This window comes from Sesamum indicum, linkage group LG4 (genome assembly GCF_026168435.1).
Source record: "Sesamum indicum cultivar Baizhima isolate 11 linkage group LG4, ASM2616843v1, whole genome shotgun sequence".
Taxonomy (NCBI): Eukaryota; Viridiplantae; Streptophyta; class Magnoliopsida; order Lamiales; family Pedaliaceae; genus Sesamum; species Sesamum indicum.
In genome coordinates this window covers 12,598,300-12,626,247 of record NC_142660.1, presented here as the reverse complement: position 1 = coordinate 12,626,247, position 27,948 = coordinate 12,598,300, and the positions used below count along the sequence as shown (strand labels likewise).

The following is a 27,948-nucleotide window of genomic DNA, read 5'->3' as shown; positions in this document are numbered from 1 at the left end:
AAGTCTGAAGAATTATGGTTAATTTCATATAAATTGTTAGTGTTTGACAGCATTTATTACCTCGAATCAATCATATAAATTGTTAGTATTTGACACAAGCATCATATACAACATATGTGTTACAATAGATATGTATTGTTGCCCGAGTAAGAACTCACAAAGACAGAATGGACTTTTTGCGACCAAGCAAAATTCAAAGAAGATCACGTGTATTTAAATTCATCAAGCTAATTACTGAAACACCCACTGTAATAAAAAAATAAACCTATGTTAGAAAATAAAATTGTCTTTTCGTGCAAACCATAATAAATGCATCCATTAGTATAAATACACCCATGTTGGAATACATTCAAATTTGTTTAATCGACTACTAAGAAGTATTATCATTACATTTTGTATCGCTTTTTTTCATCGTAACGGTGTAAATAATTTAAATGCAAACAAGAATTATCTAAATAATTACCTTTTCGAATTGATAAAATGTGTAGTGCATAATAGAATAATGGAATTAGGCACATTCCACAAAAAGGAGGGCCACATTATAAATTAAACTTTAATTAACTGAAGATTTTAATTCATAATTAATGCAGTGGTGGTTGGTCTACGAAAAATGTAGGGATAGATACGTTGTAGGTGGCATTTTCGTCATGCCACCCAAATTCACGAGGGTAATTTAGTCCAAACAGCCACCACAAATACGTGGTGAAATCACTCCATAGCTCGTCATCTGTTCTTACAGAGCAGCCTAAGAAAAAGACGAAATCCTTGATAGAAGAGGAGGAAAACAATCCTACACTCTTAATTCTTACCTTGGAAATCATCGGGCGCCAGTTCGCTGTTCCAATTTTGACGATCCGACCACCATCATTCGCCGTTTGTTAATCTAATTAGCGAACGGCACGGCCGAGCATTTTCCCGGGGTTTTTGGTGGACCGCTGTTTGGTGATAGTAATGGGAATCGGAGCAGGGGAAGGTGGTTGAATCTAAGGGTTTGAATTAGTTTTTTGTTTGTTCTTTTTCTTCGAGGATATCCTGTTAGCTGGATTTTGTGAGAGTTGAACGTCAAAGGAGGAAAATGGATGATCTGATTCTCTACCATTGATTTTGCTGCGTTTTGAGGTATTTAAATTGAAAAGACAGTTCTTTTTCCTGTTTCTTTCCTTTCCTTTTTTTTTTTTTCGGTTGTTCTTTTGTGATAATATAAGTTTGGTATATTTGTTGGTTGTTTTTGTCCTGTTATCATCGGAGGAGGATGAACTCTTGTCTTTGAATTTGAGGTTTGGCGCTAAATTTGATTTTCTGGATCTGTGGTTTCAGAAGAAACCCTAGGGTTTTGTTCTATATTATGTTTTTTCGATTAATATCTTCAGTTCTGGATAATAAGAGAACATCAACGAATCGCAAAAGCCTTTCCATTTTGAATTTGTATATGAAGAATTTCGCGCGACAAAGTTTTGGCTCAATTATATTTTATATGGTTCTACTAAATTGGTAGTAGATTGTTGTTGATTTAATAGTAATCTTTTTTCCTTTATTGAGTGGGTTGCATTAGGTTGTTTTGGGGGAAAGGGTATTGCGAAGTTATTAAAAATTTGAGGGTGATTTACCTGGAACTGCATGCTAATGGTTTGAATATTCATTTGTTGATTGTAGTTTGAAGAAGTTTTGTGGGATGGAGACAAATAGATGTGATGTTAATCACTTGGATGCTGATGCCCTTTTGCCACCCCGAAAGCGGCTTTTGGCTGGATTGAGGAGACAAAGTTCTGATGTTAATTCCTCTGCACTATCCACTTCCCGTAGTGCTGAGAGCGAATATGATACCCATCGTAATAATCTATTAAGGTCCCTGTTGAGTAACACTAATCTTTCAAATGAGGAGATTGTTGAAGCCTCTAGATGTGCTGCCATGGAAGCTGCAAAGTTTGCAGAGGCTGCAAGGGCTGTTGCTGAACAGAAGGCTGCTAAAGCAGCAAAGGCAATGGCCGCTGCCAAGAGTGCCTTGGATCTTGTTGCCACTCTTGAGGAGGCTGCCAGCAAAGAAAAATGTCCAAAAGTGAATAAGATGAAGAAGCATGTACCTGTTGAAGCATTGTACAATAAAAACAAAGGAAAAACTAACTGTAGAACAGATCAAGAATTGGCTCGCAAGTTGCATCAGTCCATCAATAGTTCCCCAAGAATTTTGAAGAACACATCAGGTTCTGATTCAAAGAATCACAAGCGTACGAGGCTGAAAACTTCAGCTTCTTCCCGGAGAACTAGTATTTGCAGTGGAATTCCACCTGGGGAAGGGAATCGACCTTCCATCAACACAAGCAATGGCTATTGTGTAGTAGAGGTAGATACTGAAGGTCCAGTAAAGGTGATAGACACTATTATGGTAGATTTGAACACAATAAATCCTGACAGAGATGATGACATAAGGTTGGAGAACGGGGAAGGATGGCAACCCAGTAAAACTGATCAACTGAAGTTGCAAAATGGTGAAGTGGGGGTTCCATCAAAGGATAAGTCTCCTGAATCCTTGGATAGTTTTGGTAAAAAGAGGGGTAGAATTAAGCAGAAAAAATTGCCCTTGAGCATTTGTAGTTTCAGAAATCAAACCATCCCCAAGGAGGAGCTGAAATCTCAAGGCATGCCACAGTCTAAAGACAATGGCAGCAAAACTGCAGCGAGCAATCAGCCAGTGTTTCCCGTGGCGACGTCTGGAAATAGTTTAATGCCTATTGAGAGGACACCAATGTGGAAGTGCCAAGCATTCAAAGCACCTGCTTGTTTTACGCAAAATAAAGTCATGCAGTCATGATTTTCATAGTTTTGCCTAAATAACTGGAGCCTATCATGATAAGAGCCATGGCCAATTAGTTCAGTTGTGGTTTTTTTGGTATTAGATAAGGCCTTTTTTTGGTACTCTTTTCTGCATGTGAGTTCACTCTTATGAACATTAATGTATATCACTGACTGATTGCTTTGATATGTCTGTTGCAAGTCAAGGGTATTGCTGCCATTCAGGAACCTAAGGTAGAACAAGAAACAGGGTCAGTCACTATGTGCATTATGCCCCCAAATAATTGATGCCAAATCTTGGAATCCCCAATGCGTCAGGAAGGAAGAATGCTGATTTTTTTTTTTGTTGGCAATGCTCTTGCAGTTCTCAAGAATCTTACAGGTCATGTATAATCCATATTCTCTTGATCAAAATCATACTGGCTTATAGATGCTACGTTAAGAATATCTGTGATCATTGTGTCTTTCTTCCTTTTGGTGCACAATTCTTGTGCGTATCAACAGTCTTTTTGATGTGGACCAAAAAAGCTGGCTTGTACTTGCTATATTGCACCTTCAAGGAGTGTGAGTAAAGGTGGATTTGTCCGAAGCCTGTACATCATGTGGAAATTTTTTATTCAAAGTAGGTTTGGTCGAACCAAATTAATTACCAGAATATATCAATCAAACAATAAGTATACTCAATTTATCATATAATTAGTTCAAATTTGATCAAACTTGATTTGAATTAGAATTTCCTCACATTATGGTTGACACGCTTTTTATTTTATAAAAATAAAAAATATATGATAATCATTTAAATATTCAATGCAGAAAACACCAAGTGTTTATGGTAAACGGCTCCTTTTATCTTGCCAATTCGCCATTATTAAATAGTTTATGTATTAATTTACTATTATGCCCTTACCTAGAAATAGGGCCCATCACTTTTTGTATTATTCTTTACATTGATGATGAAACCATCTCATCTCCATCTGTGGAAATGTAGGGCAAAGAGGAAATTGTCTGAAAAAATCAGCCTCCACCCAAATTTTAACTGCAAGTTTTCCTTGTATTATTAGACTTGAGAATCTTGAGAGGACAACAGAGTTGTTGAATTCTTGGCGCACCACTTAATTTGGCAGTGTGTCCTAAATTGGTGATAGAATCAGACATCTTGGGCAATTGGTCAACTGGGCTGGGCTTTCAATTATCTTGTTGGTGGTGCTGGACTTTTGCCCTTTGGACATCTTTGATCTTCCTGCCTTTTAAGGTAGTCGGTTATGATATGGAAATTTTATATGCTGAGGGGAATACTTGATAAGGCTATAAAACAAAACCTATACTTGATGCTCAGAATCTTGCAATGTAAAACAGGACACAGCCAGAAGGCCCACAAACACAAGCAACAAACTTGTGCAGAATATCTGCATAGGGTTGGTTGAATAAGATCTTGAGTTCGAGTTTTGCAAATGTATGAGAAAATATGAGTAATTGTAACCTCAAAAGTCTCCTTTTCTTGCAAATATGTCTTTTTAAGTACAAAATTATAAGACTTACATGTAGTTAGAGCAAAAAATACTTCACATGAAGAATACCGACACAAAGCATCAAGTTAGAGGTTTTTAATTTCCTTAATTTGGATTTGATGCGGGCTGAATTGAATTATTTAAGTTTTAATACAAACTTCATGTCTTAGTGATTAAACTCTCTCAACCCTTAAGGAGAGGAAGCCTCGTATATCTTCGTCTCGTATTATGGTAGGCCCATTTCGTGAATTATCAATGCTGCCTACTTCTTACTTCTTTAATATCATATGAACTTTGTATTTTTTCCTCGTAGGAAAAAGCTCGTATTACTTTTGGAAAAGCGAAAAAGACGCGTATTTTCTTTTATAGATTGCAGTGTGTATCGCTCTCTACCTCGTATTACCTCTTTATACATTTCAAAATCAAAGAAGAACTTATTGCAAATACTTTCCCACATCACTTTTGTTTCGGATTTCAACTCAAAATATATAAATTTTTGCATACACTCCACGACTCACTACAATAAAGCCTATTTATAAATTCAAGGTAAAACAAGTTCTTCGAGCATCAAACTATTATACATTTCTACAATGTTTGGATTCTCCAGTTTTCATTGATCAGCTTGGTATCGAAAACTATAACCTCATTCTACATAGTTTCTTGTAATAAATCCGCAAATTGGGGTTTATTAATTTGATTTATTTAGAGTTAAAGACTTTAGGTATTATCAAGACTTTTATGCTACACTCTTAAACTTACAAGAAGTGACATGTGGGCTCCTCAATCTCATCTACTTTCCATGTTAATTCAAAAAGAAAAAGAAAAACAAGATTTGCATATTTTTAGGGGTACTGATAAATGATAGGGTTAAATACACATACATCCTTTGAAGATGTAAAATTATACTTCCATTCAAAAAAGTTTTAAAATTATATTTACATTTTTTCTAAAAGTTCACTGTTTACACGTGACTCCCTTTCATTAGTGTTTGAATGAAAAGTATTGACTTAGCAAAATAATTACATAAATTTATAATTTTACCCCTCATTTAATATTCTCATATAATAATTTGTACTTACAAGAAAAAAAATCATAATGATATTAACCTCATTCCACGTACACACACATAGACACACACACACACATACATATATGTATATATATGAATTGCAATAATATTAACCTCACTCCATATACATACACACCTACATATATCTATATGTGTGTAAGTACACAAATATACGTGAAAAATTGAAAACTTATGCATTTTTTTTTGTTAGCATTAGCATTCCTCGTCCAAATTTTAACGGAAGGGTGTTAGGTATAAATGAAGAATTTTTCACGGGTATGTAAGTACAATTTTAATTTTATTTGAGAAAAAGTGTAATGTTGTACTGTTATAAGGGTTTAAGTGTAATTAACCCTAAAATATATATCGGTTGAACTAGATCTGAAAAATTATTATAGGGATGATGATACCGCCCTCCGCTAAAGTTCGGGTAATTAAACGTAGACCCATTGTGGTTTTAAAAATTACATCTAATATTTATGAGGTTTACTTTCGTCTAACAAATAAGCCACTCGATTATTTAAAATTCATCGAATTTGTTGATATTATTAACAAATAAAAATGGATGAAAATCTATATTTAGTTTTGATTGACTTATTACTAACTTATTATAGGTAAAACAAATCTTTTTGTAACAACCAAACTATCCTTATATATTTCCCACATGTTAGTGCGTGATGAGGCATATCTTCACTATTATAAAGGTCATTTAGTTATACAAGATTTATTTGACTTGTAGTAAATCAGTAGTAAGTCAATTAAAAATAAATATCGAGATTAACATAATAATATCATGATAACATAAACTAAAATAAGATATACCAAAAACTACAAATTAATTGGTTTATAAAAATGAAACAATTAGGTTTGGAGAGGACATAGGTAGTTGGTCAGGTTAGCATAGCTGTCATTTAGATATGATTAGAGAGACATTAATGAATTAATACTAATTATGTATTTGGTTAAGTTGTAAGTGTAACTGCAACTCAATGATGAGATTTGAGATATATATAGAAAAAGGCCCTCCAAGTCCATCTACATCCAACATAAAAAAAGTCAACCTACCCAACTGCAAATTCATACACTTCCCCAATTGCTTATTTTATTACAATTGATTGCAACATGTCTTTCTTTGATCTAAACTACACTACTAAGAGGTAAACAACAATCTATGGATCTTAGACAACAAAAAACATAGAAAATATTATGGGTTTGGACTTTTTTATTGGGAGCAAAGCGCTCTCTTTGAATATGAGATCGATCGATAAGGGGAAGAATATATGGAATTTTAGATTCGTGGAACAAAAGCATAGATCTTTCTTATAGTCAGAATACAGTTGGTCGGATCTTGATTTATAGACAAGCATGCAGTCGTGTCTTCATAATCAATGCTCGTGTTGATATGTAGTTTGTTAGTACTTTTACAAACGATCTATGAATCTATAGGGTTTCTGCTAATTCATTATGTGAGTACTATATTTTTTAAGTATTTAATCAAACAGAAACTTATAATATGACGTGTATATGCAAATTATAATATACGATGAAATATCAACTTAAAATTGATATTTCAAACCTAAGCCAGATATATATTTAAAAATAAAATAAAAGTAGTGAAAAAGGGGAAAACATCACTAGCCCAATTTGGAAATTTGTATGAACATTTAGTATGAATAAAATCATATTATAGAAATAAAATTCAAATGGTATTTTAAGTTATAATCTAGCTGTTCACGAGTATGTTTGGATAAGTTTATTTAAAACATCTTGTAATCTCGTACATTTTAAAGATACAAAATCTTATGCTAAAAATAAATTTTTATAATGGTTCTGATAAAATAAGATGAAACAACTTATAAAATGCTAATAATCACAAATTTCAAATTAATTTAAAGGATTTAGTTATTTTATATATATATATATATATGTATATATTATGAAACACTTTATAACAACTTATATTGTATCTGACAAAATTTATGAATTCATCCAAACAGCCCCCCGATATTGTTGAGCACCTCATGCTGGGAAAAGGAAGAAACACAAAGTAATAGAAGAGAGTAGAAAAAAGAATTGAAGAAGAAGAAGACAGAAAAAGCATACAGCATACAGCATACCTGTGTCCTGTTTGGAAGTTTGTGGTGCAATTTGACTTTTTTTGTAAATTGTGGGGCCTAAAAAGATGAGGATTGTAACTTTCTTTTCTTTTTTTTTTTTCGTTGGGGGTGGGGGAAGTAGGTGTGGGGGGGGGGGGGGAGGAGGGGGTCTCCGTGGATTTAAAGCAAACGCGTTTTCGGGATGCAAAAATAAAATATAAAAATGAAGAAAAAGACAACAAGTTCTTGCGAAGCACCAAATGCTGATGCTGATGCTGCCTTTCTTTTGTATATTCCCTTCTGTTTTTATGGTTAAGGTATATATACCTTATTTTCTTTCCTTTCTTACTTGTACATTTTTATTTTTTCTTTTTAATTAAAACCATTAAATACATTATTATGTTAAACTATGATTTAACGAACAAGTATTATGATTCGTGTCCAAGATTATAGTGACCTCAACGGATAATTTAATCCGAATATGTATTTGGGACCTGGGAAAACAAGCAAATATTAGGCTTATTTGGGAGGCCTTCAACTAAAATTCTTTTATGCTTAAATTAATAAGAACGAGATCGAAGGAAAAATATTCAAGAATATTTTCTCAATAAATGACATATATTAGCTTTAAATGCCCCCGAAGTATTTTATAAGTGTCAAATGTTCGTACCTATATAGATCCACCATCCATGCATTAAATGATCAATGGTGGTGCTTCGAGTCATTGGGATGGGTCGGGTGCGACCTGATATGGGTAAGAATGCGCGGATCTTAGTCTTGTTTGGGCATTGAAATCCTATTGAGGGTATTTTTGTCTCGCACCCGATATGGGTAAGAATGCGCGGATCTTAGTCTTGTTTGGGCATTGAAATCCTATTGAGGGTATTTTTGTCTTTTTCAAGCATTTATTGCTGGATTTATGTGATATTTGTTGTGCCTAAATGATTTTTCTTATTTTTATAATTTTAATGTAGATGTATATTTGATGAACTCAAAAACTGGCGTTTTATTTCCTATTTGTGTGGATGGTCGTACCAATCCTAAATTATCCTTGAGATTCTGCATTAACAATCACAGCTATATCCTTTTAATTTTCAAGTCGGTGAGGATCTTTCCAAATAAAAAAAAAGTTTAAAACAGAAAACAAATTATGGCTAGCTTTGGATTGTTCGAATACTCATACTACTGGTCCATTTGGACAAGTCATATTGATATAACTTGTATCATTGTCTGTACAAATTCAATTTGCTTGTGACGTAATTGATTCGATCGGAGCCCAAATAAAAACTACACAAATTCTTGAATTGTTATGCATTTTCTTGACTTTCAGGGATATTTTGATGATTTTTTATACCCTGTATAAATATTTTTTTGATAAATTATTTGAAATTAAACATAAAAAACAATAACATCAAATATACTTGTCTTAAGTTATAGTACTTATTTTGTTTTTACGAAAAAATATATAAGACATAACAAAATTTGGACGCATTGCGTGCAAAGAGTAGTAGAGGATAGAATAATGAATCTTGGCCTAGGGGAAGTATATGTCCCGTTTAAATTTTATTTATTTATACTAATATTAAAAATAAAACGCAGATATCACTCATAAATGATGATTTGTGATATTATTATATTATTTTTTATTATATTAATAATACTCTTAAATTTAGTTTTTTCTTGAATTGTGATGTATTGATTTATTTATTTTATTCTCATTTATAATATATTTTAAAAAAATAATAATTATTTATTATATGCACGTAAAAATTACGTATCATACTCATAGCAAAAAAACAATAAATAAATAAAGGGAAAATGGTGGTACATTGTAGGGACAAGAACATGACATTAGCTTGTAATTGACTTCAAAGCTTCTCATTCATTTACTAATTATTATTTCTTCAAAAAACACAAAGTATTTCATACTCTACTACTTGCCAAACAATTAATAAATAAATATACTTATGGATATTTTTGTTTATGCTTATGAACATATATATATATATATATTAAAAAATAGTCAGAAAATGGAACTTAGGTATAAGGATAATCTTAACTCAATAATGTAGATAATTTTTTTTTTTCCGATGAGAATTTATTGAAAAGGTAAGATTGACGGCTCAAAACTCAAAAGTTATGAGTTCGAATTTTATAAATGCAATCGCATATTTATTTTTATAATAATTTATTGTTCGTTTATGTTTCTTATACATTATTTTATTCAGAATTATTGTTGTATTCGACGAGCTTTTAGTATTTGTTGTATTATTTGATATATAAATTGTATGCATTAAAAAAATAAAAATCTAAAGTTGAGTTCAATTGAGCCATGATAAGTCATCAGATATATTATTAATTAATTCACATTAAAAAAATAACAATCATAAAGTAAGCAGAACTATATAAAGATATGATGTTTTGCAGATTCAATTAAACTAAAATTGAACTAATTTTCCATTTTTCATACACTAATTTAATAATTTAAAGACAAAGAAATAAAAGAAGAAAAGGGTGGGTGGTGGGTGGGTGTGGGGGATTTGGTGATAGCAATAGCATCTTGAAATCAGGACCACACATTCTTCATCTGGATCCTCACCATTTCCACATCACATACTCTCACCTTATCTGCATTATCTCATTCCTATTCTCTTATTCAAATCCAAATCATATGGACGCCCCAACCTTTTATTTTTTACTCTCTTATATATTTTCCTGTTTTAATATAATTTAAATAAAATAAAATGTGTTTTTTTATTCATTTTCTTTCTTACTTATACTTTTAAATTTAAGGGGAAAAACTTAACATATTTGGATATTTTATTTTATTTTTTCAAGAAATGTATGAAAAATTCCGTTAGGTTGCATTTGCATTTCAGAAAATGATTTCGTATTATAAAAATTTGATGAGGTTGAGATCTCACAATCAAGAGGTTGTGCGTTTGAGTTTTACAAATGTAGGTACTTAGTTTACTTTTAATGATATTATGTTGTCTTTTTGTTTACGATGAAGTTGTTTGCTGATTTAATAATATGTATTGCGTACTAGAATATTGTAATAATATGTTAATTGATTTAAAAATATCCATTCATTTTTTCTTAAAAAGAATTATCCAAATGTAAATAACTCGTTATGAGGTATTTAAAATTTATAATTCCATATCTATCAATTCAAATGCACAATTAATCTCTGCGTTGCCGCTGCCCCTTTCAAATAATGGTCTTTAATAAAATAAAATAGCTTATATGTTTCCTTGGTTTAATTTTAATATTTTTTCTAATGTCGTGTTTGTACCGATAGATTTAGATTTAATAATTTCAAATTCATAATAACGAATTCATCAAAATGTTTTGGATAAATTCATGCCATAAAGGATTTTAAATTATTGAGCTTTTATTTTAAACTATATTTTATGATGTTTTGATAAATTATAAATCTTCTTTATCTGAAATGATCTAAAATCTTTATTTTAAATCATCTCCTCGAATTTAAATTCTGATTTTAATTGTTTTTTCTTTTTGAGCTCATTAAAAATCCTAAATTTATATTTGCACATGTTTATCCAGTACGCACAGCTAATAATTATTAATAATTCAATGGCATCATGAGTTTTACAACTTGGGCAGCAGCCATTTCCTACTTCCTAGTCAAAATAATTGACATTTAGCACCAAAACAAAAATTAAATTTCAAAAGTCCCCTATTCTCTTATTTGTATACAATATATAATTACAAATTATGCAGACTACTTATAGAAAATATCAAACTCATCCAGATCACAACTCAAAATATTATTCAATTGAATTTTGATAATTATGTAAAGTGGGAATTAATGATCTATAATTAAATCACCAAAAAGAAAATTCTTGAAAAGATTTAGAACATATTAAAAATATGTGTAATTAGTAGTGAGCTCTAATTAAGAAAGTTGGGTCTCGTGACCACACTAATAATCAATATTTAAGAATTATCGGTATATATGACAATTATATATTAATTATTAGTATCAAAAAACTATATATAATCAATATTTATTATATTTAAAATAGAATAATATCCCACACACGTTGATAGATTTGAACTCCTGACCTTATAATTATATGGAATCTCAGCTTCCCCAAATGAGTTTGGACTCATCAACAATGTTTGGATAATTTTAATTGTAATTATTGATAAGTTATGCATATTTAATATTGATAATTAGTATTTACTAACAAAAAGTCGATTAAAATTTATCATGTAATTGTAAATGATTCACTATTTTTTTTTAAAAAAAGGGATGTAATTAACTTCAAAATCTAATTTTTATCATCTGTACATTAATGGATTATACTACAAATATTGGTAAATATTGTTTTATTTTATTACTTGTAATAAGTAAGAAAGATTAAATAAACAAATAGTAAAATAATTTGGTAGAAAAAATAATGGCTGGATCTGATTGGTGAGATGGGATGAAGTCATCGACGCCGCTAATGAGAGAGAGAGAGAGAGTGTTGACCGTAATTACCCGACAAAGCGGAAGTCGTTTCCGAACAGGGCTAGGGCATCAAGGGGTAGTTTAGTCACTTCTCTGAATAGTCGAGGGTACTTTTGTCATAGTGGCAAGCATAAATAGGAGGTGAGTGGGTCGGAATTACTCCTTCATAGCTCATAATCTTCGTTTCGCTTCGCTTCTCTTCTCTTATCAGAAAGCCGAACAAAATATTCCAGAAGCCTGAGATATCATCGGAAGGCCGTTAATCAACGGGGTTTGAAGATCCGAAGGGCATCTTTCACCGACGTTCCTGATCTAACTGACGTTGCGGAGGCGGCCGGACGGCGCATTCTTTATATTATTTGTGGAAATTAAGAGTTGTAGCAGAAGAAATTTGTCTCTGGACCTGAGGGTTTCAGTTGAGTTTTACATCTTCTGGGAGAGAACTTGTGAGATTTGGACCATCGGAAGAGGATTAACCGGAACTCCTACGATTTTGGCTCGGAGATTTGAGTTTTTGGAACATTGATACAGGTATATGAAACCCTAAGTTTTTTGATAACCTGCGTGATTTCTCTGTTAGTTGTTTTTGTGTTGTTCTCTTCACCGCCGTCAGAAATGGAAATCTCCCGAGATCAAGATCTGTGGTTTGGGGACAACCTTTCTAGGGTTTTCATCTTCCGGATTTGAGTTCACGATCCGTGGTTTCAAGATCTGAATCTGATTATTTTTAAAGGCAACGCTTCATTGACGAAGCAAATAAAGAGGCTAGTCGAGTTGATTTCGATTGGGGGATTTGTGTTGCACTATTCTGACTTTGAAGATCTGTTTTTTCACATCTTCTGCCGCGCCTTCCATGAATAAATTGATGGTTTCTGGTCAAGTGCGTATTCCAGTACATTGAAATCTGGAGTAGATCAAGATCTCGTTGTAGAGAATGATTTTATTTTGACCATTCCGAAACTATCCTCTTTAGATGGTCGTTGTTTACAGTGGTCTCCGATTAACCTGATGAAGGCTGCATGGAAAAGAGGCTACACATAGAAAGAATTAAACTCGGGCTTTTACTTTTCTTTCTTTAACTTTAGAGTGTCGTTGAGGATTTAATGGATGCGGAGATTGCCTCAAATTTCAACAAATTTGCTACGAGAATGTGGAATGTTTCCTATTCTTTTATATGTTTACAGCGCCTCTTAGATCCAAAACCTAGTAAATGCTGGTAGTTTCCTCATTTAAGTGTTGCTTGCAGATGAGTTAAACCTGCATTGGTCGATTAACTGGGTCTGTGCCGATGAGTAATGAAGACTCTCTAAAGCTAAAGCCCCATTAGATCCTTCCTCTTCTCATCATAACCATATGAAGAATGCAAGCTATCATTTATGAAGGGATCAGTGGCCATACAAACCCTTTAAGCCCATCTTTGTCCTGAGTTCTTATGATGCTACTTTTGATCTACAATGTATTTGCTTAAATGAAACAAGTCTCTCCTGTTTTGATTGCCTGCAATTATTGGCCTTAATTGAGGTAAATGATGAGAACTATTGTCGGAATACATTGATCTGGGGTAAAATTACAAGTATTTAAAGGATCTAGTGTTTAATCTTTTAGAAAAGATCAGATCTTATTTGTTACTCTTGAGGCCTTTGTTTCCAGTTCTGTCGTTGCCCCCTAATCTTTGCGAAATTTATGAATGTTAGATCTGTTCTTGTGTTTGGCAATCTTGGTGGCGATTCTCATTTAATTTTCCTCCTGCAGCTCATACCTGTGGATGCCAGAAGATCAAAGAAACTTCAACCGATGGTGAGAATATGTGATTGAAGTATTAAGTAATGCGTTCATACATGCTTTCTGTGTATAAGCCATTGGTGTTTCTAACTGGTATAATGTGAACCTCATGGCATAAATGGATGCTTATAAACAAATTCTGTTATTATGTTCCTGCTGACTGGTCGCCTGTAATTGTTTGATGTAATTTGTTTTTATTTTGACTTATAACACTGTCCTTAATTTAGGGTATTTTCAAGGTTGGCAACACTGTGAAGTGAAATATTATGAACCTCTCATGACATCTCATAAGTGAATATCTGCAGTTGCTTTATGATTAGTATTTGATGTGCCGTGATTAGCATAGAACATTTAGGAGACATCATAGCATGGATCAGATTTTACGTTCTTATGTCTATATTTCCTGATCTAGTTCTTTTTTTGTTTCCTTTTCCTGTCAGACTCGCTTGTGCAGTTGATCGAAGACAGTGGTATACAACTTTGGGGTTAAATTGGAAAAAGAAATAAGGTTGTGAAGAAAACCTTTGGTTGTGGATTCTTTGTTGATGGGATAGAGCCCATACCTGCAAAATGCTTAGCAGTGTGGGTCTTGAAGTTATGAACTCCAGCAATCCAGAGTTAAATTGGAATACAGTGACGAAAGGAAGGCGCTCCAGGAAGTCGATAGCTAGAAGCTTGAATGGTGTTGCAAAAGTAAGCAATTCTGCTAGCCCGAAAAGGGTTGGAGATTTTTCTGGCTCTGATTCTGACAAGGTATGTTGTAAGCTATTTATTATCGTTGCTATTTATTTATTCAAGTCAACACTTCAACAACTACCGGTTCCTATCTGTTGATATGGCAGTTTGGTGAAGCTGTTCTTGGACAATCAACTTCTGGTAAGTCAGAGAGTGTTCCAATCAAGAAAAGAAGACATTTACTTCAAACTCCATTACCTCACTCTTGGACTCCCTCCTTGCGCCGCCAAGGTTCTCTCTCGCCACGAACTCGTTCTTCTTCACCATTTTCTGAAGACCAAGAGCAACTTCCATATCGTAATTGCTCCTCAGGTCAGAGGATCTCCAACTGGCAATTAAGAGGAGTTGATGGGTCGACAAAAGTTAGATTTGGTGGAGGGTTTGATAACATCTTCCTGTGTGACCGAACAGGACATGGATATACTGATGCTGGGGACTTCTCTGGTATTGAACTTCTGGCAGCTGCTGCTAGCATGGATGATGATGCCGATAATGCTAAGGAAGACGTTCTTGTTGCAGGAGATTCTTTAATGCCAAGAGACCCAGATGCCTCCTCTTCAGCTGCATATTATAAACTAGGTTTACATGGTAATGAATCTCAGAACTCCTTGAGTAATGCAACAGTGGGTGGAGGTAATACTGGCTGCCCTGTAGCCTTGAACAACTCTGCTGCTGGTTTGCATAGCACGTCTGGAAGCCCAGAAGAGGGGACAATGCCAAAGGTAAACAGACAGCATTGGGATTTAAACACCCTGATGGATGCTTGGGATGAGCCGTATGATAATTCAAATGCTGGAAATACCTTAAAGGATGTTGATGATATGCATATGGAAGAGAGGCAGAAGGTTCCTGGGAATCATATACTTTCTAATTCAGATGGCACCGAAGATGAGTCGTCAAACCTGAAAATAGAAGAAAATAAGTCTACAACAGTTTCGCCAGATAGAACCAGCAGCAAGCTGCCCGCCCTTGAGGAACATTTATTGGAACCACCAAATAGTTCTAATTCCAAAGCTGCTGAAGAGATGTTTGATCCGAAGGGAAATGCTGTTGAGAGGAACCCAGATCAAGTTTTAAGCTGTGATGCTCATAAGCAGGCTTCGAATCAAGTTATAAGCACAGATGCTATTCATGATAGTTCTCCTTTTGCTAAGCAGTGTTGCTCCTCTGGCATGACTTCTGTAGAAAATATCAGCACTCTGTCGAGACCTGTTGCTATAACACAGGATGAAGATTGTTCCAGTAATGTTAGCGAATGTGAGAGAACTACAGCTTTTGATATGATTCAGACAGTGGCTCAAGATGTTGCCACGAATGATGTACCAGCCAGTGACCTATCTGAATCTGTGAGCAACGTCCAGCGTCAAAACACTAAAGATTTTCAGAACGCCTCTGAACTGCATGGTATTATGATTTTTTTGAAGGAGAGTATTAACAATGTCACCTAGGGAGATGTTGAATATTCTTTTGTAGTTTAGATGTACTGAATTGCTTTATTCTCAATCCTAATATGTTACTATTCTTGCTGCAGGCACTTTTACTCAAGACGGTCAGTCTGTCCTAATTGATGATTCAAAGAGTCAGAACAGCGGAACTTTTGCCTCTCGTTCTGCAAGAGCTGATTGTCAGGGGAATGTACAACCGTCTGAACTTGTTGTCAAGCAGGAGGATAATATCCTTCCTGATGAAGGATCAAAGGGGATTGCAATGGAAGACTCGTGCAAGAGTAGTAGTGCTGGAGCACAATGTGATGACCCCACAACTTCTGTTGGAAAGATTAGTTCGGCTATTGAGGCCCAACATGAGTCTGATCTTTCTCAGGATAACCACTTTCACATGGTTGATGGAGATGACTTGGCTAGGTTCCAGGAAGGGTATGATTCTCCATACGAGGATGGGGAGTTGAGGGGTTCATTTTTGTATTCTTGGGAGGATAATGAGTTGGAAAATGAGTGTGTCGACTATGAATCTGATGGAAGAAACGGAGATGGTTCTGATGCTGCTGATTACCCTGGGTCCGAGATTATTGAAGGTTGTTCTGGGGGTTCTGATGGCACTCAAAGGAGAAGTTTGTTGGCGAAAAGATTGCCAGAAGGCACAGGGATTAAGAGTGTTCCTAGTAAAGATTCTGTGAGGAGACATTTTGTGAAAGATGACTCTGAAAATAACGAGATAGCAGGAAGGGGATCGAATGCAGGTTCTGGTACTACAGTTGAGCAGGCAGTGGGAATGGTTATCGAGGAAAATGATGATGGCATCAATAGGAGACAGCTGACGGACCGAAGAGAAGCAGTTGATTTTAAAGTAACACAAATGGACGACTATGCATCAAAGACTGGCAGGGGAAAGCTTCAATCTCGTATTGAAGGACGGTCATCTATGGATGCAACTGATGAGAAGGATCTTCTCTTTGTAGAGCAATGCAGGTATAAAAAATTTTCTATGAATGTGTGCTATTAGTAGGCATCTTATGTTTATACCCATGCAGTTTAATGTTTCGTTTTGGTTAGTAGTCTATTTGAAACTCTATTTAGTTCATATTGTATTAATTAATGTTGTATGTTTTAGGTCACGTCGCCTCGGCGGTTCATATTCTCGGACTGAAAGGGATACGAGTCCTGACAAACACTTGGGTAGATATAGATCAACCACTCATGGTGAAAGAGATGGGGTTCATCACTGGACATCATGGGGTTCAAGAAGGCGATTTGCCCCAAGTTATGAGGGAGCGGAGGGTCGTAGCCACACCAGGCCAAGAGGTATAGCTGGTGATTCTGCAGATAAGATTGGTGGATTCGGCTATAATGATCCGAGGCAAACTGCTAGTTATTTGTCAAAAGGCTTGCATAGGCCCCTTGTGAGGAGATCACCAGTGGACAGGGATGGTTATTTTGTTGTGCGGAGAAGAGTGCCCCCAACACGAGGAGTCAGCAACTATAGAAGCAGGGGACATTATTCACAACGTGCGGGTAGAGATTTGGGAGAAGATTTTGACCCTCTCCCTGATGATGCTGGAGCATCTGTTCGCTTGCCACGTTATCTATCGAGGAGAGAACGCAGCTTTTCTCCAGGTTCTGGTAGAAGTGCTCATATGCCGTTACCCCGCAGGAGATCTCGTTCAAGATCCAGAACACGTTCCCCCAGGGCATGGCATTCCCACAGGGAACGCTTCTTGGGTACTAGAAGGCACAGCAGGTCTCCAGATTTCAGGTCTGACACGAGGGTGGAGAGAGTGAGGATTCCCTTTTCAAAACCTACTTTTGCATCCGATTTTGGAGAGGGTTACATATCCCCATCAAGAGGTCACTTCTCCCCACAACGGAACAGTCGATGGGTTGATGATCGAACTTTTGCAGATAACCATTTAAGGCGCAGGAGATCTCCGATGAGAGTTTTTAGGCGCACCCAGAGGTTTGATAGTGTTGGTTCTTCTGGACGATTGAAGTCAGATGAATACTTTAGACCCATGATTCGTCCTGGAAGATTCTCTTTCATGGCCAATGGTGGTAGAGAATGCAAATTAGAATCCAATTACGATGATAGAAGGCGTGATGACAGTAGTGAGGTGATGCATCGAGGACTGCATTCCGATGAAGGTGGAAATGTGAGGCGTTTCCGGCATACAGCAGCAGATGATTTTGAGACGAGCAACTTGAATAATGATGATGATGTCCGAGTTACTGACCCAAGGGATGTGCCTCAGACTCAGGGTGATAGGGAAGATAAGAGAGCATATAAGATCTGATTGACTGTGGTGGTGTCTGGTAGAAGGTAGATTATGAGGAGCATCAACAAAGAAGAGACTGAGCATGGCTTTTGTGCTCTTTTCTTCTTGGGTTGGTGGCTGGTCTTAGGTAGGAATTCTATACCAGTTGATGAACTTTTTTTTTCCCGTTTTTCAACCAAGTAGTTGTCGTCTAAGGTTAATTTTTCTGATTATTTTTATTGGTTCAATATTTTGGGAAGAGGCTGCGTTTGGCGGCCGTGTTGTTTTTGTTCCCCTTTGGTCGTTTTTATTGTATATCCTTGGAAGAAAAGGCCGTTGGTGCAATGCCTTGAGAGTTAAAAGCTCTTTTGCCTTGGCAAGGCCGTGTTTTTGTGGCAACTTGCATCTGGATCTCGGAGTTCAATGCAGTAAAATCTTTGTGATTGTGTAATATCTGCGTCCTGTATCTCAGTGATGCAGACGACGTGTGTGCGCGCCATTATATGATGATTGACTCTATCTCTCACCAATAAGGCAATCTTGTCAAAGGATTTTTCATTCGATATTAAGCATATTTGCGAGGGCTTCTAAAGTTTCAAGTATGACACAAAATCTGCTGAAAATTGAAGAACCTGCTATTCCAAATACAGTTATCTCTTGCTTTCGTACTCCAAAATTTACCAGTTAAAGCTGAAAGATCTATAATGCAGGTTTTTGGTAAGATCAGATGAACATATTCCAGCTACATCTTCCCTCATCTTCTTCGGCCCGCTGACTAACACACCAACATTGGATTCGCTGTTCTCAGATAGTATTTCTGCACCATAAAACCACACGTTCCCGTTGACTCTGTAATGCAGATATCAGTTCACAAAAAAATTTCAAACCAAAAAGAAACTTACTCTGCAGATTGGGCCTTCTGCCATAATGTACGGTAGTAACTTGCTTGAAAGACCTGTGCGTAATGCTTTCTAGTTCTGTTTCAACATTGTAACGCCATGATTCTGGCACTGGACATGACATGGGAGTTGGGCTATCAGAATCTTGAATCTGTCTCGTGTCCCTCATGTTCTGTTTCTTGTTCCAAATGAAAGCTAGAGTGGCAGCAATCACCACAGACACACACAAGAATACTGTATTGATCATTGATCTTGCAGCGTATGGATATATCATGTTGGTGTTATGATCGACGGGGTAGATGTAGTAATGGTTAAGCAGCCCAATTAGAAGGAGGAAAATGATGAAAGATGCTGAGATAACAGCTCCAAGCCAGAGCCAGCTGTTTGAGCCTAAAACTGCAGACACTGGCCTATCTACTACACTTGGCTTTAACCATATGCTCTGGGTCAGTTTCTGGCTGTCTGTCGAGGGATTTCTGTCTCTAGTGACGTAAGCTTGGATTTGCAGCTGCAGATGGGAAATGTCATGAGAAGTCCCTGACAATGGAAGAAGAAGATCTAGCATCGTGAGATCTGCAGATTTCTTGAAAACAGCGACAAGAAGGATTCTTGGAGTCTTTTTCTTTGTGCTTGCAAGAAAAATGAGTTCCCTGATGATGGATATAAAAGGAGTGATGCCGCTCCCACCACTCACCAGCACTAGCATTTCATGCCTGCACGAATAGGACATCGATCCTGGTTTAGTTTAGAGAAAAATGTGGATGTGAGGTTACTTTCTTCTTTCATAAACTCGAACCTTAAAAATGAGGTTGATGTAGGTGAGTAGGGTCCTTCTACAGAGATATCGAGACGATCTGTTGGTGTTGGAGACGAAAGCTTCTCGTAAAGCTTCTGAGACCAGCTCCCTTCACTTTTGATGACAATGCTGAGTTGATCTGGATCTATGTTATTATTCGAGGTGACTGTGAATGGATGCCATTGTAGCTTGGATATGCTTTTCATGTTGATGAACATAATGCTTGATGGATTGTAAGTTAGTTCTGGCAGCAAAATAGATATAAAAATGAGCAGAGTATGATTCTTGAAAATCGAAATACCAGTTTTTGTTGTGGTCTACTAGATTACATGGATATCAATGTAACATACTTGGATCCTTGGAGAAGTTGAGTTCCATAGCCTGGCAAGGCAAAACACGGGCGGAGATCAAGCGGATCCGTTGCTGGGATTGTAAGAATCTTAGAAAACGGTCGATCAAGAAAAGGTAGAATCCAGGGAGCATGATGCAAGAATAAGAGAAGCCCACATGTAAAACAAAGAAAAGAATAGAAACAATGTACAGATGATGCGTGTAGAAGAAGAGCTCAAACAGTTTTCTCCTGACAACAGACAAGCTCGTGATCCACATGGCTAGCCCTGACAGCAAAGCTACTTCTCCAGCCGCATTTGAAATTCCAACTTTACTCCATTTCAGCATCTGCAGGTTTACAAAAGCATTGCTGAATTTGATCCTTCTATGTGGAACAAGTTCAAATTTGTGACTTTGCAGTGGGAGAATATGATATACCTCCAACATCTGATGTGTGTTAGCCCAAAAAATAATGTAACATAGACCATGTGCAGTGAATAAGGTCAAAACAGTATGGCCAAGCCAAATGTGATACTTAACGGTGGACTCCGACGTAAGTCCTACCAGGCGCAAGATTGGAGATCCTCGAGTCACTGGGAAGAAGAGGAAAGACAAACAGAGGTTGCCAACAAGGCCTAGCAGGAGAGCTACACTGTCTAGCTTTACTTCCCACCTGCTTATCTCAAGATTTTCAGCATCATAAGCCTTATATCAAGAACTAACGTTCTCAGACAAATGCCAACTAGTAATCAGATTTCAAGAAAATATCATCTTACACAAGCTCGCCCATCTTCGATGCAGACTGTCTAGTGATATTCTTGAACATACTGTGGACATAGGCTGAGACAGACCAGACTAACAGTACAACAAACATTACTAAGCAGGATAGTTCCGTCCAGGAGACAATGCCAAGAGGGCCCCTCAAGAGTACGGGTTGTCGCCATGTGACAAAACGTCGATCCCTTGGAGTTCTGCCAACAGAGTAGAAAATTGTGGTTGATTGCTATTTGACACGTTTACGGATGATAATCAGCTCATATCATTGGTATGTTTACTCACCTGTTCTCACTGTCATCAGTGTACTTCTCCAGATGGAGACATAGACATCCCAATGTAGCAATAAGTAGGATAGGGGAAGAGTAGATAAGAATATATGCGCCTGTATGTGTAGCCAGAGGATGTAATGAGTGAAAACAGATGCTTGATCATTGAACTGTCCTACTGACTACTTTGGAACATGAGAAATCAAACCTTGTTCTCCAAAGTATGTCGAATCTGCCTTTTTATGGATATCAGGCAACCAGTGCAGCCAGAATACATTTGTGGGCATCATTATCCATATCATAATGTACCCCAGAAAAATCACCAAAATCAGCAGCTTTATTGTAATTTGAATACTCTTAATTTGTTCATGAGGCCATCCTTTTATTTGAACCAAATCCATGATCTTCAAACAATGTTTTCTGTGGAAATGTTTTAGTTGCAAAGACTATGTACCAAGAAGACGCTTATATACAAAAACATGTTATGATTTACATGGACTACAAAAGAACAGCAGAAATGTCTTAACATATGGTCTGAATATGGGACTGACTTTTTAACTTCTAGTGAGTGTATATACAACTTATAGATCAGGATGGTAGTCAAAACAAGAGTAACGTATCGTGCAGCATAATCTCCGTCATTGCATTTGAGGAAACTATCTGTGTCTTAGTGTGTATATTATCTGATAAAAAACAGTTCAAGATTAATGATACTGCATGTGTCTTTTTCTAACATCAAACTATTGCTTTTTTGGTTACCCCAATTATTTAACTCTTCAGTCTTCTCAGAGCAACATTTGTATATTACATTCTGCCATAAGACTCATTAAAAATTTTATTCTGTGCCTCAAAGTTCTAAAGAAACATAGGAATAAGATAACAGCAATCCTCCAGGACCATTGTTGTGTACTTGTTAAATAAATATTCCATTTGACATCTGTCTTAAGCTAATATTTATTATGTTGGTTAAATAACTCCAGGCACACGGCAGTAATAAATTTATCTTATTTCAGGCAGAATAACAAACGAAGAGGCAGAAAATGAGAAACAGAAGTCAAAACTTCACATGGTGATATGATGCACTCAATCAGATTGAAGAAGCTTCAAACGCATCTCAACAAATACATTTGATCGAATATACAATAAGCATTAGCACTTGTACAAGTTGACTCGACTTTTACATGGGGTTCCAAGATATTCAAATCAATGAAAGTTGTAAATAAGGATCACGCATTTGTTTCTCAATATCAGCTTTTTGAAGATTTAACTGAAGGCGGAGTTGAATCCAAAGACTGTGAGTTTTGAAGCAGAAAATAACAAGGAGAGAGGATCATTGAGAACAATCAGGCACGTGATCAGTGGCTGAAAAAGAATGAAAACAAATACAGAAACGCCAGGTTTTTGGCCAAACCAGATGCACATATTTGAGCAACCTCATGCTGCATGCTTCTGGGGCCGCAAACCAGAACTCCAACATCTGATTCTTTGCAATCAAACAGTATCCCTGGCATTGTATAGCGCATAACACCCGCATTTATTCCAGTATCCCTTTATAGGTTCACTAAGTTAAACTCTTGCCATGTTTTTATTCAGAAGAGAAATACATAAACAATACAAAACACTTGCTCTTTAGATCAGGTTGTGCACCAAAATGCACGATTGTGGATTGAACAAGAGATTGAGTAGGAAGACTCTCAAGTTCTCTATATGAACCGCATAACCAGGAAGAAGGTGATGTTGTTGGCGTCGGCAGATCAACATTCTGAAGTTGCTTCCTGTCAGCGGAAAATTTTCTCTTTTGCCATAGGAAAATGGCACTAGTTGCTATCAAGACACAGGCACATACAAGGAACATTTCCCTAAGAATTTTGAAGCTGTAATGGTAATTCTCTCCCCTGCGTTCCACGGGATATATGTGGTAACGAGTTACAAAGCCCAAAAGTATTAGAAACATGACAAAGGAGGATGAGATTATTGCACCAAGCCATAGCCAGCTATTTTTGCCAAGAACTTCAGATATGGGTGAATCTGATGGACTTGGAAACGGAAGCAAGAGATCTAGCATAGTGAGATCAGTTGTGTTCTTGATGTGAGGCCAACCAGAGGTAGGACTGATGATCCTCGAGTCACAGGGAAAAACAGGATGCCCAGCATGTGTGTCCGGTGTACGAAACCCTGAGGGATACACTACGAAACTTCTCTTGCCCCCCTTCAGAAGTGAACGAAGGCAGATGTTGTGGTAACAGTCCTTCAAGAAAATCAAGAAGCTTACAAACAAAAACTTTTCACAGTTTTTTATACGTACGCTGTAGCATTAGGCGTTTCCATATAAAGTTTCTGAAAGCTGACATACAAGTAATTTGCTAGGGACCAGAGCAAAAGTGCTAGAAACTTGGTCGAACAAGATAAGAACTTCAATTGTTATGGTTGAAATAAAGTATTCCTCAAAATCCTTTCAATCTTCGAGCAAGATAAGAACTTCAATTGTTATGATTGAAAAATAAGGTATTCCTCAAAATCCTGATACAAGAGGGACCAAAGATTGATTAATTTAAACAATCATGCTATGATCTTTGCATCAAACAATATTTCAGGATTGTGGAGAATGTTCAAACTAAAAAAACGATTCCCTTAAGAACAAAGAAGACATGAGAGCATATCACACACAATGCAGTACTAGCTCATCTCCAGCTACAGTTTTTACTGTTTTTTTCCTTCCGTTTTGCTCCGTAAGGGTCAATTTTCTCGTCACCAGATCATGCTTTCAGCTTCTTCTCGTACAAATAAGTTGCGATTTATCATGTAAATTTGAAACTATTTACTTAAAAAAAAAAAGAAAAAAGAAGAAAGGAAAGAGAGGAAAGGCAATTCCATATCTATACCAGAGATAGTACTGATATTGATATAGAAGTACCTTGCCAAGTACAATTGACTTTGAGTTCTTCAACTCATGGTAGTACATATTGGCCAGTTCATCACTGGTCAAGTAAATGTACTTTAATACTCCCTATCAATATATTGAATCTTGAAATATACATCAAGTCAAAGGAAATTATACTTCATTCCATTTCAGGCGCAAGATTGGAGATCCTCAAGGTTACTGGAACGAAGAAGAAAGACAAACAATTGCCAGCAAGGCTTAGAAGGAGAACTATACTGTCTAGCTTAACTTCCCACCTGTTTATCTCAAGATTTTCAGCATCATATGCCTTATATTACAAGAAATATCACTTGACCAACGTTGCGGTACTGTAGATGCCACTTCGTAAAATACTTGAGCCGTTTCTTTATTAGAGTTTTGCCTTCTCTGTTATGTTAAGATTAAGATTGAGTAGGCCCGAGGCAACAGCTAATATTTATTATGCAGTATTCTTGGTGAAATAACTTCATGCATGCGGCATTGATCATACAAAATCTGAAAACAGAAATCAAAACTTCAAATGGGGTGGTATGCTACATTCAAACACATTTAAGAGCTCCATATTATCAGGCAAAATACTCTCGTCGAATATGTCAAAAACATTAACACTTGTACAAGTTGACTTAGTTTTTACAAGGGTCTCTAAAAAGTTCAAACCATGGGATTTCATAAACAAAGCAAACATTAACCTATTTCTCAATATCAACATTTTGAGGATTTAAATGAGGGTAGGTTGGATTTTAGGTCATTGAAAGAAAGAGTCTTCTTCAGGAGCGATGAACTTGATTGACAATCCGACATGTAATCAGCAGCTGAATGGAATCAAAATAAATACAGAAATACCATATTTTCCACTATTACTTGCATCACCAGTTGAAGCTGATGGACTCGAAATACAGGTTTTTGGCCAAACCAGATGCACATATTTTTGCAACTTCATGCCGCATGCTTTTGGGGCCGCAAACTAGAACTCCAACATCTGATTCTTTGCGATCAAACAGTATCCCTGCCATTGTATAACACACAAGACATGTATTTTAGTCCAGTATCACGTTATAGGTTCACGATGCTAAGCTTTCGTTTTCTCCCTAAGAGAAAAAGTAAACACAACAAACCACTTACTCTTTAAATCAGGTCGTGCACCAAAATGCACATTTGTGGATTGAACAAGAGACTGAGTAGGAAGGCTCTCAAGTTCTCTATCGGAACCACATAACCAGGAAGAAGGTGACATTGTTGGTGTTGGCAGATCAACATTCTGAATTTGCTTCCCCTCAGCAGTGATTTTTCTCTTTTGCCACAGGAAAATGGCACTAGTTGCTATAAAGACAGAGGCACATACAAGAAACATGTCCCAGAGAATTTTGAAACTGTAATGGTAATTCTCTCCCCTGAGTTCCACGGGATATATATGGTAACGAGTTACAAAGCCCAAAAGTATCAAAAACATGACAAAGGAAGATGAAATTATTGCACCGAGCCATAACCAGCTGTTTTTGCCAAGAGCTTCTGATATGGGTGAATCTGATGGATTTGGCTTGAACAGTTTTTTTTCGATTTGCTTCTTCGCATTCTCAAGTGGCCTTTCGTGTTCTTGAGTAATGTAAGCTTCTATCTGCAGTTGTAACTTGGAAATATTGAAAGGAGCGCCTGACAATGGAAGCAAGAGATCCAACATGGTCAGGTCGGCAGTGTTCTTGAAGGCTGCGATGAGGAGGACTTTTGGAACCTTCCCGTTGGATTCTGTACTTCTGAAAATGATTTCCCGGATAATGGAGATGAAAGGAGTAATCCCACTTCCTCCACTGATCATCACTAAGGCCTCGTGGCTGAAAAAGTTGAAACTTTGTGAACATGATGACGTTAAGCTAAAAGTGTAGCTGAATGTTCAGATGCTTGGCTAATAAAAGAATAGAGGAACTTCAGATGCTACTTACTAGATGCTAGACCTCAATTAGTAAGGTGTTACCTTAGAAAATGAGACGATGCAGGTCCATAAGGTCCTTCAGTTGATACTTCAAGATGATCCAGAGAAGAAGAAAGTTGTTTGTAGAGTTTCTGGGTCCAACTTCCCTGACTTTTGATTACAACACTGAGCTTATCTGTCTCCAAGTTACTGCTGGAAGTTATCGTAAATGGATGCCACTGTAATTTGCATATTCTTGGAACATGCACAAACAATATACTTGTGGGATTATAAGACAACTCTGTAAGGAAAAGTTGGTTGCAATTAGAAGAATAGTTCAATGAAAACAGTTCCTCGTATGAGAGCGTCATATACTCACCTGGATTCTTGGCGAAGGTTAGTTCCATGCTGCCATTAGGTAAAAGGTGTGCTGAAACTAGTCTGGTCCTTCGTCTTGATTGCAGAAATCGTAGGTATCGATCAATAAGGAAAAGAAATATTCCAGGAAGAATCATGCAAAGGTAGGCCACTCCAACATGAAGCATGTAGAAGAAGACATAGAGAATGTATAGATGGTGAGTATAAAAGAAAACTTCAAACAGTTTTCTCCTAACACGATCAAAGCTCGTCATCCACATCCCTAATGACAGCACAAATGCGATCACTCCAGCTACATTAGATAGATAAGTACTGCTCCATTGAAGCATCTGCATTAACAATTACATCAAAATTTTATCGGAAATTCTCCTTAGACTGGATGCAGCATATCTTAATTCAGAAAAACAAATCAACAAGATCTATCTACACATGTGCATAAACACGAGTTTAAAACTACATACGAGGTACATTTGATCGGTCATTGCCCACCAATAGATAATGAATCCAATGCTATGGGCAGCAAATAGGACAGTTGAAACATGCCCAAGCCAGATATGATACTTGATGCTAGATTCTGATGTGAGGCCAACCAGAGGCAGGATTGACGATCCTCGGGTCACCGGGAAAAAAAGGAATGCCCAGCATGTGTTTCCAATGTACCCAAGCCTCAGGGATACACTACGAAACTTTGCTTGCCACCTTCAGAAAAGGAAAGAAAGGGCAAATATTTTAGTAACAGTAAAGAAAATGAAGAAGCTCATTATACAGATAAAACTTTTAACAGTTTCCGATGCATACACTTTTTCATTCGCTGTGTGCATATGGAGGTGGCCAAAGCTTACATACAAGTAATTTGCAAGGGACCAGATTAGAAGTGCTATAAACATGGCAGCAAATGTGAGCTCCACGGCATTGACTATTCCCAGTGGAGCCATTACCATTGCTGGACGTCTCAGGAAACGATAATAGCTCTTACTACTGCAAAAAGTTTCAAGTGGCAATTTTTAAGTTGGTATAGGGTGGTTGGAGGGAAGAAGTAATCAAGCGATGGGCAAACCTATCAGAGTTTGATTTCTTTTGGAGATGTAGATAAACACATCCCAAAGCGGCAATGAGCATAAGTGGAAAGCTAAATAAAAGAAGATTACTCCCTGTAAAGCGTAGCAAAAACATGGGAAGGTCAGAAAAGTTTCAAAACATAAACCAGCAAATCTATACAAGAACCTTACCTTGTTCCCTGAAGTATGTGGAGTTGAGTTTTTCATTCAATTTGGGAGTCCATGAATTCTTGTATGTTTTTGTAGGCAGCATAACCCATATAAACATATACCCCACAAACACCAAAAGGAAGAAAATCTGCCATGCTCCACGAACTTTCATTTTCACTCTTCTGATGCAGTGGCTGCAATGATCAATTTCTTCCTCCGAAGTTCACAGCTTCACTGATCAAGTTTTCTTGGCTGGTACATGTACTAAATTAAGGCATTCCATGTATATATATATAGGGAGA

General features: G+C 36.5%; 4 protein-coding genes across 5 annotated transcripts; 2 read left to right on the top strand and 2 right to left on the bottom strand.

Annotated features, from left to right (window-relative positions):
* The first annotated feature begins 715 nt into the window (after window positions 1–715).
* On the top strand, window positions 716–3,261 carry LOC105160447 (uncharacterized). Its single transcript, XM_011077819.3, has 2 exons — window positions 716–1,119; window positions 1,654–3,261. Exon 2 carries the CDS (start codon window positions 1,673–1,675, stop codon window positions 2,807–2,809), a length of 1,137 nt encoding a protein of 378 aa, XP_011076121.1. The 5' UTR covers window positions 716–1,119; window positions 1,654–1,672; the 3' UTR covers window positions 2,810–3,261.
* Window positions 3,262–12,097: 8,836 nt separating this feature from the next.
* On the top strand, window positions 12,098–18,617 carry LOC105160446 (uncharacterized). 2 transcript variants are annotated; one of them, XM_011077817.3, is made up of 6 exons: window positions 12,098–12,474; window positions 13,696–13,740; window positions 14,166–14,478; window positions 14,568–15,864; window positions 15,992–16,886; window positions 17,029–18,617. In XM_011077817.3, the coding sequence occupies exons 3-6, from the start codon at window positions 14,296–14,298 to the stop codon at window positions 18,203–18,205; spliced, it is 3,552 nt and encodes a 1,183-aa protein (XP_011076119.1). In that variant the 5' UTR covers window positions 12,098–12,474; window positions 13,696–13,740; window positions 14,166–14,295; the 3' UTR covers window positions 18,206–18,617. The 2 variants fall into 2 exon arrangements, with proteins under 2 accessions (XP_011076119.1, XP_011076120.1); XM_011077818.3 differs by lacking the exon at window positions 12,098–12,474 and adding an exon at window positions 12,483–13,464.
* Window positions 18,618–18,843: 226 nt separating this feature from the next.
* LOC110011863 (ferric reduction oxidase 2) lies at window positions 18,844–21,648 on the bottom strand. The gene is made up of 8 exons (XM_020693272.2): window positions 21,443–21,648; window positions 21,251–21,350; window positions 20,968–21,162; window positions 20,630–20,864; window positions 20,212–20,539; window positions 19,862–20,105; window positions 19,069–19,778; window positions 18,844–18,983 (listed from the first exon to the last, which is right to left on the bottom strand). Exons 1-8 carry the CDS (start codon window positions 21,633–21,635, stop codon window positions 18,844–18,846), a joined length of 2,145 nt encoding a protein of 714 aa, XP_020548931.1. The 5' UTR covers window positions 21,636–21,648.
* Window positions 21,649–24,717: 3,069 nt separating this feature from the next.
* Window positions 24,718–27,919, bottom strand: LOC105160697 (ferric reduction oxidase 4). Its single transcript, XM_020693273.2, has 8 exons — window positions 27,668–27,919; window positions 27,496–27,589; window positions 27,237–27,416; window positions 26,900–27,137; window positions 26,440–26,767; window positions 26,124–26,361; window positions 25,277–25,983; window positions 24,718–25,160 (listed from the first exon to the last, which is right to left on the bottom strand). Exons 1-8 carry the CDS (start codon window positions 27,816–27,818, stop codon window positions 25,021–25,023), a joined length of 2,076 nt encoding a protein of 691 aa, XP_020548932.1. The 5' UTR covers window positions 27,819–27,919; the 3' UTR covers window positions 24,718–25,020.
* Window positions 27,920–27,948: the final 29 nt, after the last annotated feature.